At 32.7% G+C, this 15810-nt stretch overlaps 1 protein-coding gene across 4 annotated transcripts in view; it reads right to left on the reverse strand.

Annotated features, from left to right (window-relative positions):
* The window catches only part of LTN1 (listerin E3 ubiquitin protein ligase 1), a 104666-nt gene that overhangs the window by 12897 nt on the left and 75959 nt on the right, over positions 1 to 15810 (reverse strand). For all 4 annotated transcript variants that reach the window (XM_074213953.1, XM_074213952.1, XM_074213951.1 and 1 more), the window contains 5 exons: positions 14796 to 14900; positions 11548 to 11690; positions 6487 to 6622; positions 6148 to 6292; positions 2523 to 2724 (listed from right to left, as the gene is read on the reverse strand). In XM_074213953.1, coding sequence (XP_074070054.1) covers positions 2523 to 2724; positions 6148 to 6292; positions 6487 to 6622; positions 11548 to 11690; positions 14796 to 14900 — 731 coding nt within the window. The remainder of the gene's footprint in view (positions 1 to 2522; positions 2725 to 6147; positions 6293 to 6486; positions 6623 to 11547; positions 11691 to 14795; positions 14901 to 15810) is intronic.

The following is a 15810-nucleotide window of genomic DNA, read 5'->3' on the forward strand; positions in this document are numbered from 1 at the left end:
CTTCCCTCCCTTTTCCTCTTTCCCTCTCCCTAAGACAATAAGCAATCAGATGATTACACATATGCAACTATGAAAAACATTTTCATATCAGTAATTTTGTACAAAAAAGTATCAAAAAAGTGAAAAATAGCATGTTCCAGACTACTCAAACATCATCAGCTTTTTCTCTAGAGATGGATAATATGCTTTATCATTAGTCCTTTAGTATTGTCTTAGATCAGTGTAATGCTGAGAATAGTGAAGTCATTCTGTTCACTTTACTCTGCCTCAGTTCACACAAGTCTTTCCAGGTTTTCTGAAAGCATCCTATTCATTTTTTATAGCACTGTAACATTCCATCAAAATCATATATATAATCATTTTTTTTGTCCTTGTCCAATTGATGAATGTCCCTTTGATTTCCAATTCTTAACCACCACAAAAAGAGCTGCTATAAATACTTTTTTGACAAATAGGTTCCCCATCCTTTTTTTTTTAACTCTGGGATAAAGATCTATAAGTGCTAACCTATTTTTTTAAGTATTCAATCTACTATCATTTTCTTCCCTCATTAACAGTTATAATTCAATGTTTCTTTTATTTAAAAAACAATCTAAGATTAGGCCTCCCTGATGTAAAAAGCAGAGGAATTTTGAAATTTCCTAAACAACTAAATGCCCATTTGCATCTTTGCATAACACCAAAGTTCCTTTGATTCAGATCATTCTCTATCTGTTTTTCTTTTTTCTCCACAGGGAACTTCTTAGAGGCAGCTAGATGGCACATTGGATGAGCACTGGCCCTGGAGTCAGGAGAACCTGAGTTTGGATCTGGCCTCAGACACTTAATAATTTCCTAGCTGTGTGACCTTGGGCAAGTCATTCTTAACCCCGGCCCTGGAGTCAGGAGAACCTGAGTTTGGATCCAGCCTCAGACACTTAATAATTTCCTAGCTGTGTGACCTTGGGCAAGTCATTCTTAACCCCATTGCCTTAAATAGATAAAAAAATTTAAAAAACTGGGAACTATTTATATACTATAGAACTCAAAAGAAAAAGAAATGGTTTGGGAAAGACTTTATATAATACACATAGTTACTGACTAGACTTTGATGGTAAGTGTTTTCACAGCACTTGTATTCCAACTGGCTCTCCTAACATGATCAACAAATTCACAGTAATAAGTGGCAAGTCAAACAAACTTTCTAATTAGAACTAAGGTTTGACTGTTTATGGCACTTTAAAAAAAGTTAAGTAGGAGAGGTAAATATTTTTGTCATATTAGGGAAAAAAAGGGTTTGTGTCACTACTGGGTCTATACCCTGAAGAGATCATGAAAAGGGTAAAAAAACATCACTTGTACAAAAATATTTATAGCAGTTCTGTTTGTGGTAGCAAAAAATTGGAAACTGAATGTTATGGAGCACTATTGTTCTATTAGAAACCAAGAGAGATGGGAATTCAGAGAAGCCTAGAAGGATTTGCAAGAACTGATGTTGAGCAATTTGAGCAGAACCAGAATACTATACACCATTAACAGCAACATGGGGTTGATAATCAAACTTGATGGACTTGCTCATTTCATCAGTGCAACAATCAGGGACAATTTTAGGTTATCTGCGATGGAGAATACCATCTGTATCCAAAGAAATAATTGTAGAGTTTAAACAAAGACCATTACCTTTAACTTAAAAAAAAGTTATCTTACTATGCAATTTTGCTTTCTTGTATTTTGTTTTCCTTAACGATATGATTTCACATTCAATTTTTAGATCAATATATAGCATGGAAATAAACTAGAGATTATCAGACTGCCTTCTTTAGAGGGTGGGGGGAGGGAAGCAAGATTAGGGAAAAATTTGTAAAATTCAAAAAATAAAAATATCACAAGAGAAAAAAGGTTTGTGAAGTGAGAGAATCAGGAGATTAATGTACACAGTAACAGCACTACTTTAAGGATGATCAACTATAAAAGACCAGACAATGATTCAAGAAAACTGTTGAAAAGTGTTATTCACCACTGCAGAGAAAACTACTTAACTCTGAGTGCACAGTGAAATAATTTTTTCAATTTCTTTTGGTCTTATATATATTGGATGATTTCACAGTGGGTGGGGGAGAACTGGAGGGAGAGAAATTGGAACTCAAAATTTAAAAAGAACATTAAATACTAAGTTTTAGGGGAAAAGAAAATAAAAGGTTTATTTCTGTACACTCTCTTCCTTCCTGCAAATGTTTTAGTTGGAATTTTCTGTCGAGTTCGTGTGTTCAACTCCTAAGTTATAAATTGTTATCATATTATCTGAATGCTATAAAAAGCAACACAGCTGCTACAATCTCTACTTTCAGCATTCTTTGACTCACAGCATTCTTCATCTTACCCTTTCCATACTTCAAAATTTATTATACCATTTCAATTTCTTTTAATTTCAATTTTTTATATGTTAATCTAGAGTTATGAATCTATAGATAATTTTACAGATAAATCTCATGAATAGCATGCTACCATTTCAAAAATAGGACACTATTTCACTTTTTACTTGCCTGTAATCTTCACCAAAAGAGGTAAAAGTAAATTGTGTATGCCTTCGGAAAAAAACTCATGCCATTCACTGATGAGGTTTACAGGAAGGTTGCTGCTTATGGAACTGAAATACGCACTCAGAGTACAAGCCAGATCACAGCTAACACAGGCAAACAGTTGCACAAGTGGAACAGAATACAGTGCATGATTTTCACTGGTTGTCTGGAATAAAAATCAGGTAGAATTAAAAGCAAACTTCTAACTATTAAAATCAGTCAAAATAATAGCAACGTATTTACATTCTACTTTTAAATATTTTTTAATGAAAGTTATTTTTATTTTATAGAAGAAATACCTTCAAAGAATACAAATGACAGAATCATAGAGGACCATGACAAAAAAAAAAACAACAGAGATGAATACTGATTATAACTTATTACCACAACAGAAGAGGATTCATTTCAATGGTCAGCTTCTTGGGCAGTTAACAATGATTATAGACACAGAAACAAATCCATTATGTTGCAATACACTGAATGAACCAACCTTTTAACTTTTTTTGCTTTTGATGGACATATTCAGGGTGTTTCTTAAATAAGAGTATTAACACTGAAACCATTACACTTAATCACTTTCTCCTTAGAATCATAGGGCAGAATATTCTTTGTTAGGTAACACAGTGACTGGGAAAATGAAAACTAGTAAAAGGACCATCTTAAGACTTTAGGATTCTATTTTTAGGCTGAGTATTCCTTGTCTGGAACATTTTTAGTGACTATACATTCCATTTAATGAGTGTGAAGCATGGTATGGCAAGTTTCACTATTTTAGCAACTGAGAAACAATGGTGTTTAACTTCTGAAAAATCATGGCTACCTCCTATCTTGTTTCAGGGATTCTGCTGCCATCACCTTAAAGGTTCCAGCTCTTGGCTTTTTTTTTTTAATTCTTGAGCTAGGATAGTCAGAGGACAGGATACAGCAGGGGTGAAGGTGGCTCTTCAATATGGTTAATTCCTGCCACAGACGCACAGTACCTGACCTATCTTCCTCACATCCCTGTTTATCATTTAACTAAATTTCCTCTCCTTGTTATGGTCCCACTGATTTGAAGAATCAACAAAACAGAGAAGGTAGAGGAAGGCAGAACAAAGGAGGGGTGGGAAGCACAAAACAAACCAGGTGAGTGAAGGAGTTACTTTTAAATATTATAAAACATTTCAGGAATATTATCTCATTCAATCCTTAAAATAATCAAATGAAAAAGAAAATGCACAATATTTCTTAAAAGTAGGAAAACTGAGGTTTAGAGAAGTGACTTACCTGGGATCACATAAACCATTTTTATAAATTATTTTTTTCAATCAGCAAAAAAAAGTACCTTTTCTCACTTCCCTCCCCTTACCCTCCCTTCCTCTCTTGCCTTCCCCAATCCAAGGCCAAGGCCAAAAGAAAACAAACTCTGTTAGAAATTACTAATATGGAAAGATGTTAAACATGATGGCACATGTACCACTTTTACCAGATTGCTAACTGTCATGGGGGGAGGGGGGAAGGGAAGAGAGTATGGTAGAAAAATGTGAAACTCATAAACTTACAAATGGATGAATACTAAAAGCCACCTTTGCATGCAATTGGGAAAAAAAATTAAAAAGAAATATATATATATATATATATATGTATACATATATACATACACACACACACACACACATATATATGGGGCGGCTAGGTGGCACAGTGAATAGAGCACTGGCCTTGGAGTCAGGAGTACCTGGGTTCAAATCCAACTTAAGACACTTAATAATTACCTAGCTGTGTGGCCTTGGGCAAGCCGCTTAACCCCATTGCCTTGAAAAATACATATAAAAAAATATATATATGTATATGCATATATATGTGTATATGTATGTGTGTGTATATATATATATATATATATATATATATATATATATATATATATATATATATTCAAGCAAAACAAATTTCTACATTGGCCATGTCTAAAAGGGAAAAAAAAACTATTTTACTCTGGTTCCTTGGAAACTATTCCCTTCATCATTTCTTAAACCATTATAGTAATCCATCATATTAATATATAATATTTTTTTCAGTCATTTCCCAATTAATGGGGACCCACTTCCCTCACATTCCTATTCTTTGTAACCTCAAAAAAAGTTATAAATAGGTATTATCCTTAAGAGTTTGCTATGCTCGGGATGAATGTTTCCTTTTTCTGCTCTCCAATTTCCCCTTCTCCTTTTCTCCTATTTTCCTGTTGAATAAAATATAGTACTGTGCCTAACACCTGTGAGTATTGTATGTAGTCTTTCTTCCCTCCTTTTGACTAGTTCAAGTAAGAATAAGGTTTCATGTGTCAGCTGCTCCCATACTTATTCCTTTAAAAAAAAACCTTTATTTCTGCTCACTTCCTTCTCCATTTAGGTCTTTTCTCAGCACATGGTATTCCACTACAATCATATATAACTCATTTAGCCATTCTCCAAATAATGATCACCCCCTCAATTTCCAATTCTTTTCTCCCACAAAAAGAACTGCTATAAATATTTTTTGTACATATAGTTCCTTTTCGTTTGATCTCTTGGGATACAGTCTTAGTAGTGCTATTGCTGTATATTGTTATATACAATCTTATTAATTCTTTGCACATAGTTCCAAACTGTTCTCCAGAATGGTTAAACCAGAACACAAATCCATCAACAGAGCTTTAGGGTATCTATTTTCCCCCTTCTCCTCCAACATTTGTTACTTCCTTTTCTGTCATGTTACCCAATCAGATGTGTGTGGGGTAGTACCCTCAAAGTTGCTTCTTCTGTTTGTCCTTCTCTTTTTATACTGTCCCTCTTCTAAAGCATGCTTTTCTTCTGACCATTGCTTCCCTGAATCCAGCCCTCTCTCTTATTCCTTTTTCCCTCCTATTTCCCTGTTAGGTGAGAACTCAATTTATTTATAATCTTCTCACTTTTAACTCATTCCATTGAGAATTAGATTCAAGTACTGAATGTTAACCACCAGCCCCCTTTCCCCTATATCTCCCTCCACCATAAAAATCTTTCATTTGTTTTGTTGGTGTTGCCAGCACCTAGCACAGTGCCTGTCAAGAAACAGGCAAAAATAACAAATACTTGTTAATGATTAGTTGATCACTACTAATATACTTCTGTAGAGTACTTGCAATTCCATTGTATGATATTTTGGGGAATATATACATTCCTAAAAAGCTAAGAAATATGATGTGAAAAGACTCTTGCTTTAAGGAACAAAGCTGAAAAGAAATTTCATAGCAGAAGGTAATGAGAAAAAGCACTTGAAGAGAAAAACAATAGCATCAGAATACGTGGTTTGTGAGCAATTTTTTATCCTTCATTTTATTAATTAATTGATATAACTGATGCATAAGTGAGAGAGAGAAAATAATAGAAATAAAATACATATGAAATAGGAAGTCCTAGATTTTAGTCTTTTTACTAGATTTATGAATTTTAGCAAGTCATATGAGAGTAACTTTCATTTGTAAATGAGAATACTATATATATTCATATGTATACACTTAACTAATAAACAATTATTTTTACACATTAGAGAATTATTTATGCTTATGTGGAAATAAAAGAAAACCTATTACCTCTAACCAAGCCAACATTGAGCACATGATGAAGTCCCAGTCATCATCCACCAAAAGAGATGAAGAATACTTCAGTAATATGGAAAGCAAGTGGATTATTTCTATATTTAAACCAAGCAGTTGAGGACTTGTTTCTTTCAAACAGCTGTAACAAAAACATGAAAGATTAAAAATATTCTTAAGTAGCAAAAAACTAAAGAAATTCATTTGAACTTCATCATTAGCCTTTAGATAACTATCTTGGATTTAATATTCTACAATATTATTAGTTTAACAAGTGATTTTTAGAAATGTATTTTATATACAGAAAAAAGAGAAATAGAATAATGCATGACCTACCAACTGAAAAGAAAAATATCTTCGTGGTCATTCTTCCATGACATTATAATTTTTAGAATTCCATAAAGTTTCTCTCTACCATCGATGCTTCCCTTTTTCAGACAAGAATTCAAAATGGAAAGATATCCAAAACTTCCTAAAGAAAAGCCAATGTAAAAATGATACAGCTATTATGTTATATAACATTTATTCTTTTAAAGAATAAATCTCTTCACTAATGAATAATTATTACAAGAAATTTACAGAGTACCTACATAGAGTCAAGCAACTTCTTTAGATTTAAGAATAGGAATAAAAACTAGACCAGAGAGCTCCTAAAGGAGAAAACTCCTAGAACTCATTCAGGTGAGCACTAGTGTCAAGAATGGAATGTTAGTCCAGTGGTCCTGATGTGGAGACCAGCTTCTGGCTCTCTAGTCTCTAATCCATGTTGATTCTCGATTTTAACTTCAAAATTAATAAGAAACTGATTTAGTTATATTCTATACCTTTGGAATTTAGTTCCTACTATGTCAAAGAAGGGGAAAATATCTAATTCTTTTACAAATGTGTTAATTTTAAAAATATTTCCTCTATTTTTCTCTATCTTCCAAATTTCATTTCCCTCTATATGACATGCATAAAAAAAACATACTTCATGGTGATTTCTATGTACAATAAATGAAATTTAATTGTTATTATTCAACCTAAATAATAGTACAGTATAGAGAATCAGTGAATCAATCAATGGAGTAGAGAAACAGTGAATGGTCCAAGAAGAAACACAGTATGTTTCTCTCTTCCTTCACATTATGGCAATTCATAGCTACCAAGGGAAGAGATGCTTTGAAGATACAGTGAGAAAGGTCTTAAACTAGCAATCAGGAGACCTGTACATTTAGAGCTAAAAAACAAAGTTTAATGCTCTGAGAATAATGATCAAGTTAAAAGTACTGCTAAGTGATCATGTTATAAGAGACAGAATAAAATGGAAGTGAGTGGTTGATAATCCAATGAGAAATGAGATTAACCTGATTTCAGGAATAGAGATTTCTTTCTAAATCATATACTCACAAAATAACAGAGATGCTCTCAAAGCTTATCAAAAAAGATGACTACATTTCTTCAATCATATGGGTACAAATGATCACTAGTCTTTCAACTCTTGAGGAATAATATTATATTAGACAATTTCAATTATCCAGATATATATACTGGAGTTCAAAAAGAAAGCAGCTAATAATTTCCTGATCTGAATTACTAAAAAATTCATCCTTCAGAAGGCAGAGAATCAAAAGGGGAAAATTTTCCTTTTGACAAACAACCTGGATGAGGATTGATGAAAATTTTGAGGGAAAATTTCAACTGCTTCCTAGAGCTTAGAATACATAAGAAAGCCAGTATAAGAAAGCCATTGATATATCCCCGAGATTTTCAAAGAGGAGATTTTAAAAGGTTCAGGGGAAGACTATGTAGAATTCTATGGACTAAAATTCTCCGAACAAAAGCAGGCCCAATGGGATGGGATGCTCTTGAATGAAATTCAGAAAACACAGGAAAATCTTACAATAAGGAGGAAAAGTTTGTCTGAAACAACCAGTGTGGATTCCCAGCAAACTCACATATCAACCTAAGCTATGTATACAACATGGAAATGAGAGTAAATAACAGAGGGTAAGCATAAAAGTGTGGAATGATACTGTATAAATATCAAGACCATTGTATGGGTTTGGCTAAAAGAATAAGTGACAAGACAAGGTAGAAAACTAATTTGTTCTAAATTTATTTCTCTGCCAAGGAGAATGACCTCTGAATGGATAAAAAGAAGAAAATGGCTAAGTGAAGAGATAATTAAGAGACTAATGGGAAAAATTCAGAGAAGCATGAAAAATTCTGGATAAACTGATAAGCAGAATCAAAAGGATTAGTAAATCAAAAGAATGCTAAAAAGGAAGCTGAAGTGTGGGTAAAAATTATGATGGTTCACAGAAAGAAGTAATGAAAATATATATTCTTTAGAGCAGAGAAGTATGAGGAAAGGTCCATTGGTCAAAATACTGAATACACTGTTAGATATGGTCATGTGTCAAATGCATTTGTTTAATTTCTTTATGCATTTCTTTGGTATGAGAAAAGTAGATTTTTCTATTTCCCCTTTTAATGGATTAATGTAAATATTAACTTAGATTTCTTTACTATACAAACACACACACACACACACTCACACACTCATACAGAGAACAGAGTGCCAAAGTTCAGAATGAACTAAGACTAGCAAGGAAATACAGTGACAACAAAAAGATGGATATTTTTGTTTTGTTTTGGTTTTGGGGTGGGAGGGAAGTTGTGTTATTGAATTGAGGGAAAAGAAACAGCTCAAAGAATGGGTAGGATCACTGTATGGGAATGGCTAAAAGAGAAAGTGACAAGACAAGATAGAAAATTACTTAGTTCTAAATTCATTTCTCTGCAAAGGAGAATGACCTCTGAATGGTAAAAAGAAGAAAATGGCTAAGTGAAAAAATAATTAAGAAAGAACCTCCACCCTTAACAAATTCAAATGTCCTATCCTAGATGAAAATATAAAAGATATAATCATAAAAGAACTGACAAATGATACTGCAGAGCCAATGTCAATGATATGTGAAAGATAGTAGAGAAAGGAAAGGGCAAAGGGAGATTCACTGGAGAGGCCAAATGTACTGGTTTTCAAAGAATAGAAAAGAATGTTTAGAATAGTAGAGCAGGGACAGCTAGGTGGCACAATGGATAGGAGCACAGGACCTGGAATCAGGAGAAACTGAGCTCAAATTCGGCCTCAGATTAATAGTTGCCTAGCTGTGTAACCTTGGGCAAGTCACTTAACCCCAATGCCTTGAATAAATAAATTTTTAAATAATTTGAAAAAAATAAAATAATAGAGCAATTTGAATGGAATAAATTCAACAAAGTATTAATTTATAGAAAAGGAAGTAATGATTATAAAAAGCAGTATAACTTCATCAATAATGTCATACCTTGGGGCAGTTGGGTGGCACAATAGATAGAGCACTGGCCCTGGAGTCAAGAGGATCTGAGACACTTAATAATTACCTCTGTGACCTTGGGTAAATCACTTAACCCCATTGCCTTGCAAAAAAAAAAAAGTAAAAAAAGTCAGACCTTACAAAACTTACTTCCTTTTCTACTAAGTTATTAAACTACTAAAGCAGAGCAATGTCATAGTTTGTCTAGATATTAGCAATGTATTTGTTTGCCATTTTCGTGAAAAAGATGGGAAAATGTGGTAAACTAAAAGGAATAGAAATGGTTAATGGTCAGAACTCTCAACATGATAGTACAAGTGAGCAGAACTTAAAAAAACAATTTATATAACTTTCATCTTATAAAGAAAAACAACTTTGAAACTGAGAACTCTAATCAATGCAATGATAAACTATGACTCTAGAGGGCTGATGATGAAGCACATCATTCACTCCTGACAAAAGTGACTAATAGATAGAAGATGCAGAACAGGGCATACATTTAAATTTTTTTCTTTTCCTTAACTATGTTTATTTCTTACAAAAGTATGGTTTTTCTTTTTCCAATGATGAAGACATGAAATTACAAAGACAGAAAAAAAGGGGTTTCTGGCATTTTTTTTTTCCTTTAAAGGAAGAAAACAGAATAGAAGGAAGCTGAGAAAGAAGCTATTTGGACACAAAAGCTACAGTTTTAACTCATATATTTGATAGTACAAGATGTAATCTGCAATTTTACATACAATCCTACTGTCAGCTCTAAGTATATGGAAATACCCATTTTATTTGGTATCTCCTAAGTTAGATGGAATAAGCCAGAATAAGTTAGACAATTTAAATCAGAATAAAAACAACAAAAACACCTGAGAGAACATGTCTAGTAGAATGCCTTAGGAATCTAGGCTAGAGTTTATGCTCTTTAACATTTTTGAAAGACAAGTGAAGATGTAAAAAAGTTTTGCCAGGTAAGAAAACTAGACTGAACAGAACAAAACAAAATTCAAGAGGGACAAATTTCAAAGTGGGTTCAAAAAAATCAACTTCAAGAGCATAATAATAATAATAATAATATAGAATATACACAATCAGATGGATAGTGGATTGTCTAAAAAATGATCTGGCGGGTTTGGTGGATTTAAGCTCAATTAGTTAAAAGGGTCAATATGGGTGTGAAAAAAGTTATGAAACTGGGCTACATTAAGAGAAGCAAAACTTTCAGGAATAAGAAGTTAAGAGATCCATTTATACCCTTCCTTGGTCAGAACATATCAAAAATACTGTGTTCTGTTCTAGGAAACCCAGTTAAAGAATAATATTTTTCAAATGGAGAACATAAAAAAGAAAACAAGAGCAGTAAAGGAATTCATGCCTTTAACTTATGAAAATTAGTTTACAGAACAGGAAATATTTAGCTTGGAGAAAGAAAAGATTTGAGGATAACATGATAGCTGTTTCAGAAAACTGTAAGCAATGAGCAGATAATGCAGAAGCAAACTTAGTCTGGATCTTAAGACAAAATGTCCTCACAATTATTCCACAAGTGGAATAGTCTGATGAAGCAATTAGTGTGCTTCCATTCAGTAGAAGTCTTCAAATAATGGTTGAATAACCAGGTGCTGCATGTGCTGCAGGGAGAATTCTTTTTTTGGCTATGTGTGGAACCAAAGAGACACTGAGATACCTTACAATTGTGAAATTCTGTGATTTTATCATCTGAGTTCTCAAAACCACTGAACAACTTGGCTTTCTTATCTATAAAATCAAAGGATTTATGAGCTAAACAAAAGGAATCTCCAAGTTATTCAATAATATTGTTAGGGTATTCTATGTTCATAAATGAAGAGCCCACTATAAGACTTCCTTATGATGGTATGTAGCAAAGGCACTCTTCTACCACAAAAATAATCAAGAGATCATCCAGTAATATACACTTTCCTGTTTCTTGTATGTCACATATTCTATTTCTTAATTAACTTTTAATCCTAAAAATAAATATTATTTCCAGTCATAACTACTCAATGGAATTCAGATAGACATTAATGTTTTAAAAATAACTTACCATCAATATTACAAAGATCTTTCTTTGTACATGTCATAAGTCTAGCTGTACAATGGTTAACCAGTTCTTCCTTATCTTCTAAAGGCAAAAATGGAGAGAGACTCTGAACAGTATGCAAACTACCTTCTGTTACTGGAAAAAACCTGTCCACAGAGGGGGAAAAATATGTAACAGAAAGAATTTTTAAAATAGCAGTGCTACTGTACATCTGTATAGTTAATTCAGAAAAAAATACCAAATATTCATCCCTCAATTCAAATCACATAATTCATCAAGAGAAATGCAACAAAACTCTGACCAAATACAATGGTTAAGAGAAAACACAGGATATATTATTCATTTCTGCTAACTGTTATTATCTTTTTCTTATTTATGTTTTGTTTTGCACTTTTTAGACAGTCTTCCTATCTCACCCACACCTGGAAGGAGAGTAACCCACTCATGGGTCCTCTAATGTATTGTTGTTATAAATCTGTCTGATTTGTACCCCCAGTAGAGAACAAATACCCCCTACAAAAGACATTCCTTGAAAAACAGCTAATACTGATTAGTATGAAGTTTATGATCAGTCTTATTTCCACCCTTATTTTGCAGCCTGATGGTCTCCCATTGCCACACTGCCATATTAGTTGTATTAGTTAGTTGTAATAGGGTGGATACCCTAAAAACATTATCCACTATATCTCAGATGAGAGCTCAAGCTATCCATTGGCCTCTATGTTCCTGGCTTCCCTCACCACACCTGGCATGAACTGACTGTTTTCATAAGAGATAAGAGGATAATGAGCAATCACTTCCAAGTAGGAAGGAGAGGAAAAGAGAAAAAGTGCTCTCAAGGAGGTCTTTGATTTGGGCCTTGAACAAAAAATTGGTATTTTAAACTATGAAATGACAGAAAAGATATTGGAAATTCCAGGTATTTAGAATGACTTGAGAAAATATGGAAGTGTAAAAAAATAAATCCCAGATTTATTCAGAAAACAAGGAGTAATTTGGTTTGGCTGGGAAAATAAAAGGCACAGAGTAGGTTAATCAAAGATAGGATAGGTGTGGAGTGTCCTGAAGATGAAAATCCAATAAGCAGCCTGAAACCATAGAAGGTTTCTAAGTAAGAATGATGCTCAAAGCTCTCCTTTAGGAACTCAGAATTGATAATGTTTGACAGATGATTGGAGACTTGAAAATGTTCTACAGACTACTGCAACAATGAAAATTAGAATCATTTAAGTTACTGTGCAAGAAGCAATAACGGCATCCTGTAGATCAATTCCAGTCCTCCTATCTGTTTTGCCCAGCTCCTGATCTAAAAATGGTTTTTATCGTTTAAAAAAAAATTTTACTCTATTTTTAAAATAAAGTTCCATTGTATTTTAAAATGTTTATTAGCTTATTTGGGGCAGGCCTTAGTGTATTGACCACTGGCTTAAATTATGGACAGTAGTAATAAGAATATAAAGTAGGTGATAGCTTTGAGAATTTTTGTATTATTATAATCAATAGAACTCAGCAAATGATAAACTTATCCACAAAGAATTTTGTAGTAGAAACCTTGGAGTGTGGGTCTGGAGCTTGGGAAAAAGTAAGTCATTCACTAAATAAACTAAATAACTAAAGCCATCAGAGCAGTTATCATTATCAAAGAGAATTTTTAAAAGTCAATAATAGATCCTAGAAAAAAATATGCATTAGGGAGGCAGAGGGGAAAAAAAGGAGAAAGAGTACTCAGGAGAAATAAAGAAAGAAACAGTTGAGTGAACTGTTGTGGTAGTCAAAAGAGCAATAATCAAACAGAAGGCTATGTGATTACTGAAACATTACAGAGAAGTAGAGGACAATAACTGTAAAAGGATCACAGAAGTTAGCAATTAAGTCACTGAAATCCTTGACAAAAAATAACAAATGTAGGTGTCCTGAAGTCATATTGTCAAGGATTAAGGAATAATGGCACTAATAGAAAAGGTATAAAGTAATGTAAGAATCAAATGGCCTCATTTTAATATGCTTAGTAGCTGTGAATGGGACAAGCCACAAAGTTGTTAATGAAGCTTTAGAACATGGTAGGTTAAGGGAAAGTCTTTCTTTCAAAGTATGGGGGAATACATGCTTATAGACAAAAAAGGAAGTTGCTGGGAGAGTGGGAAAAGTCAGATACAACAGGGGAAAAGGGATTAATATTAATGACAGCAAGATCAAAGGAGAGAAGATATGGAATGAAAAAGACAGATTAAAAAAACACCTTAAACAAGGACTATCCCCCTCTGAGATAGTAAAGAAGAAAGAAAATAAAGGAAAAAAAAAAATTCTGAGTTGGGGGGAACTCATATCAGAAGTTAGTACATTATACTATACTGAAACTAGCTAGCAAAGTGATTTCTTTAAATACTTGTGATAATAACAATAACACAAATGGGGACTTCAACATGTACCAAAAAACAAAAAGTTTAGCGCATGGTTAGCCATGCCTTAGGGCAAAATAATAAAGGACTTTAGAAAGGGTGGGAGAGAATACTTTAAATTGGGGCAATCAGAGAAAGGAGGTGATAATGATCTTTCCACTACATCACAGTTTGTTTGATATATTTGCTCTTCAATATTTTAACTTTTACATTTCATTACATTTCTTGGTATGTGACTAGAAAATATTTCTAGTCATAGAGTTTAATTAAGAGTTTAATTCAAAAGTCACTTAACAAAGTAATTCTAAACATTTACTGCCTAACTTTCTTAAACAGTTCCAAGAAAAGTTTATTTAAATACAGTGTTCTTTTAAGAGCAAAGGAAAATAGAGATCTGCTTCTGCTACTTTCATCAAGCCCCCGCCCCCCAATTCAGTCACCTTACCTTTAAAAAAGTAATACAGTCAATACAAAAACTGAGATGAGTTTTGGTTCAAAGAAATCAGACTCGAAATACAATGTTTATACAAGCAAAAAGTGATGGCAAAATCAAAAAATCACTTTCTCCAAAAAAGAATTCAGATGACATTTGAAAAAAAAAAAGAATATTCCTTATAAAAATGCTATATTTTTAAAAATACAACTTACCTTTCCTAAAACTATGTAAGTTCATTAGCTCATTTCAATAAATGGCACATGGAGATTTAAAAATGTTCCGCAGACTATTGGAACAATGAAAACTAGAATCATTTAAGTTACTGTGCAAGAGACAATAAAGGTATCCTGTAGATCAATTCCAGTCCTCCTAAGGAGGACCTAATTATAAAGTATAATAATTAAAAATTAAAATACCCTTCTGTTGTTTTATAAAGCTGTTTAACTTCATCTGGTAAAATGTTCTTAGAATGCATCAGTTTAGAAATAGTTAGAGCCCAAAGTGTACCAGTGTCCCTGGACCTAAAAGAAAACAATGAGAAAATTACAAAACAAAAAATTATTTTTCTAAAATTTATTACTGGTTTTTAAAACTGGCTATAAAAGACACCTTAATAAAATATCTCTTTCACAATACAAATAAAACAACTTTGATGCCTCATATTTTTTAATTTGGCAAAAGAAAAGGTCTACGCTGAAGAGGCTGTGAGAAGGTAGAAACAAATTCACTGCCAATAGAGCTGTTAACCAATCCAAATATTTTATAAACTCAAATGGAACTTTACTACAAAAGATACTAAATAATTTAAACTCTTTGATCAAATGATTCCCAATTGCCTATGTACCAAAATATACACAGCAGTAGTATTTTTAAAAGCAAAAAACTAGAAACAAAATGAGCTCAACAATTATAGAGAATGGCTTAATTATATGTAGCATATGAAAGTAATGAAAATACTGGCATGAATTAATGCAGAACCAGTATACAATGTACACAATTATGACAATAACATAAATGAAGACAATAAAATTCAGGTTAAATATAATAATGCGAGTTTAAAATCTGTAAAGTAAAGAATAGACTTTCCTTTTTGTTAACAAATAGTCAATTACAAAAACAAAATGGTTTGAAGTATTAGGCTGTTTTACTATTTTGATTTTAATGAAAAGGTTCTGTAGCAGATAGCAAAGTGGAGAAAAAATACCAAACATGTCAACTTAATGTTTTTCTTTAAGTTCTCCACACAGGGCATCTAATTACTCTATGTCTATATATCTGTATGTTTATTTATTTACTGCCAAAGTCAAAAGTATTATTTCCTTAAGCTTCTGGTATTCTCACTAGCAAACTATTATCTCTACTTTATATCACCTAACAAACTAAATTTCCAAAGGGATCTAGAATCTCCAAGTTGTATGGGAAGTAGTAGAA

The sequence above is a fragment of the Macrotis lagotis genome, chromosome 1, assembly GCF_037893015.1.
Source record: "Macrotis lagotis isolate mMagLag1 chromosome 1, bilby.v1.9.chrom.fasta, whole genome shotgun sequence".
NCBI classification, from domain to species: Eukaryota; Metazoa; Chordata; class Mammalia; order Peramelemorphia; family Peramelidae; genus Macrotis; species Macrotis lagotis.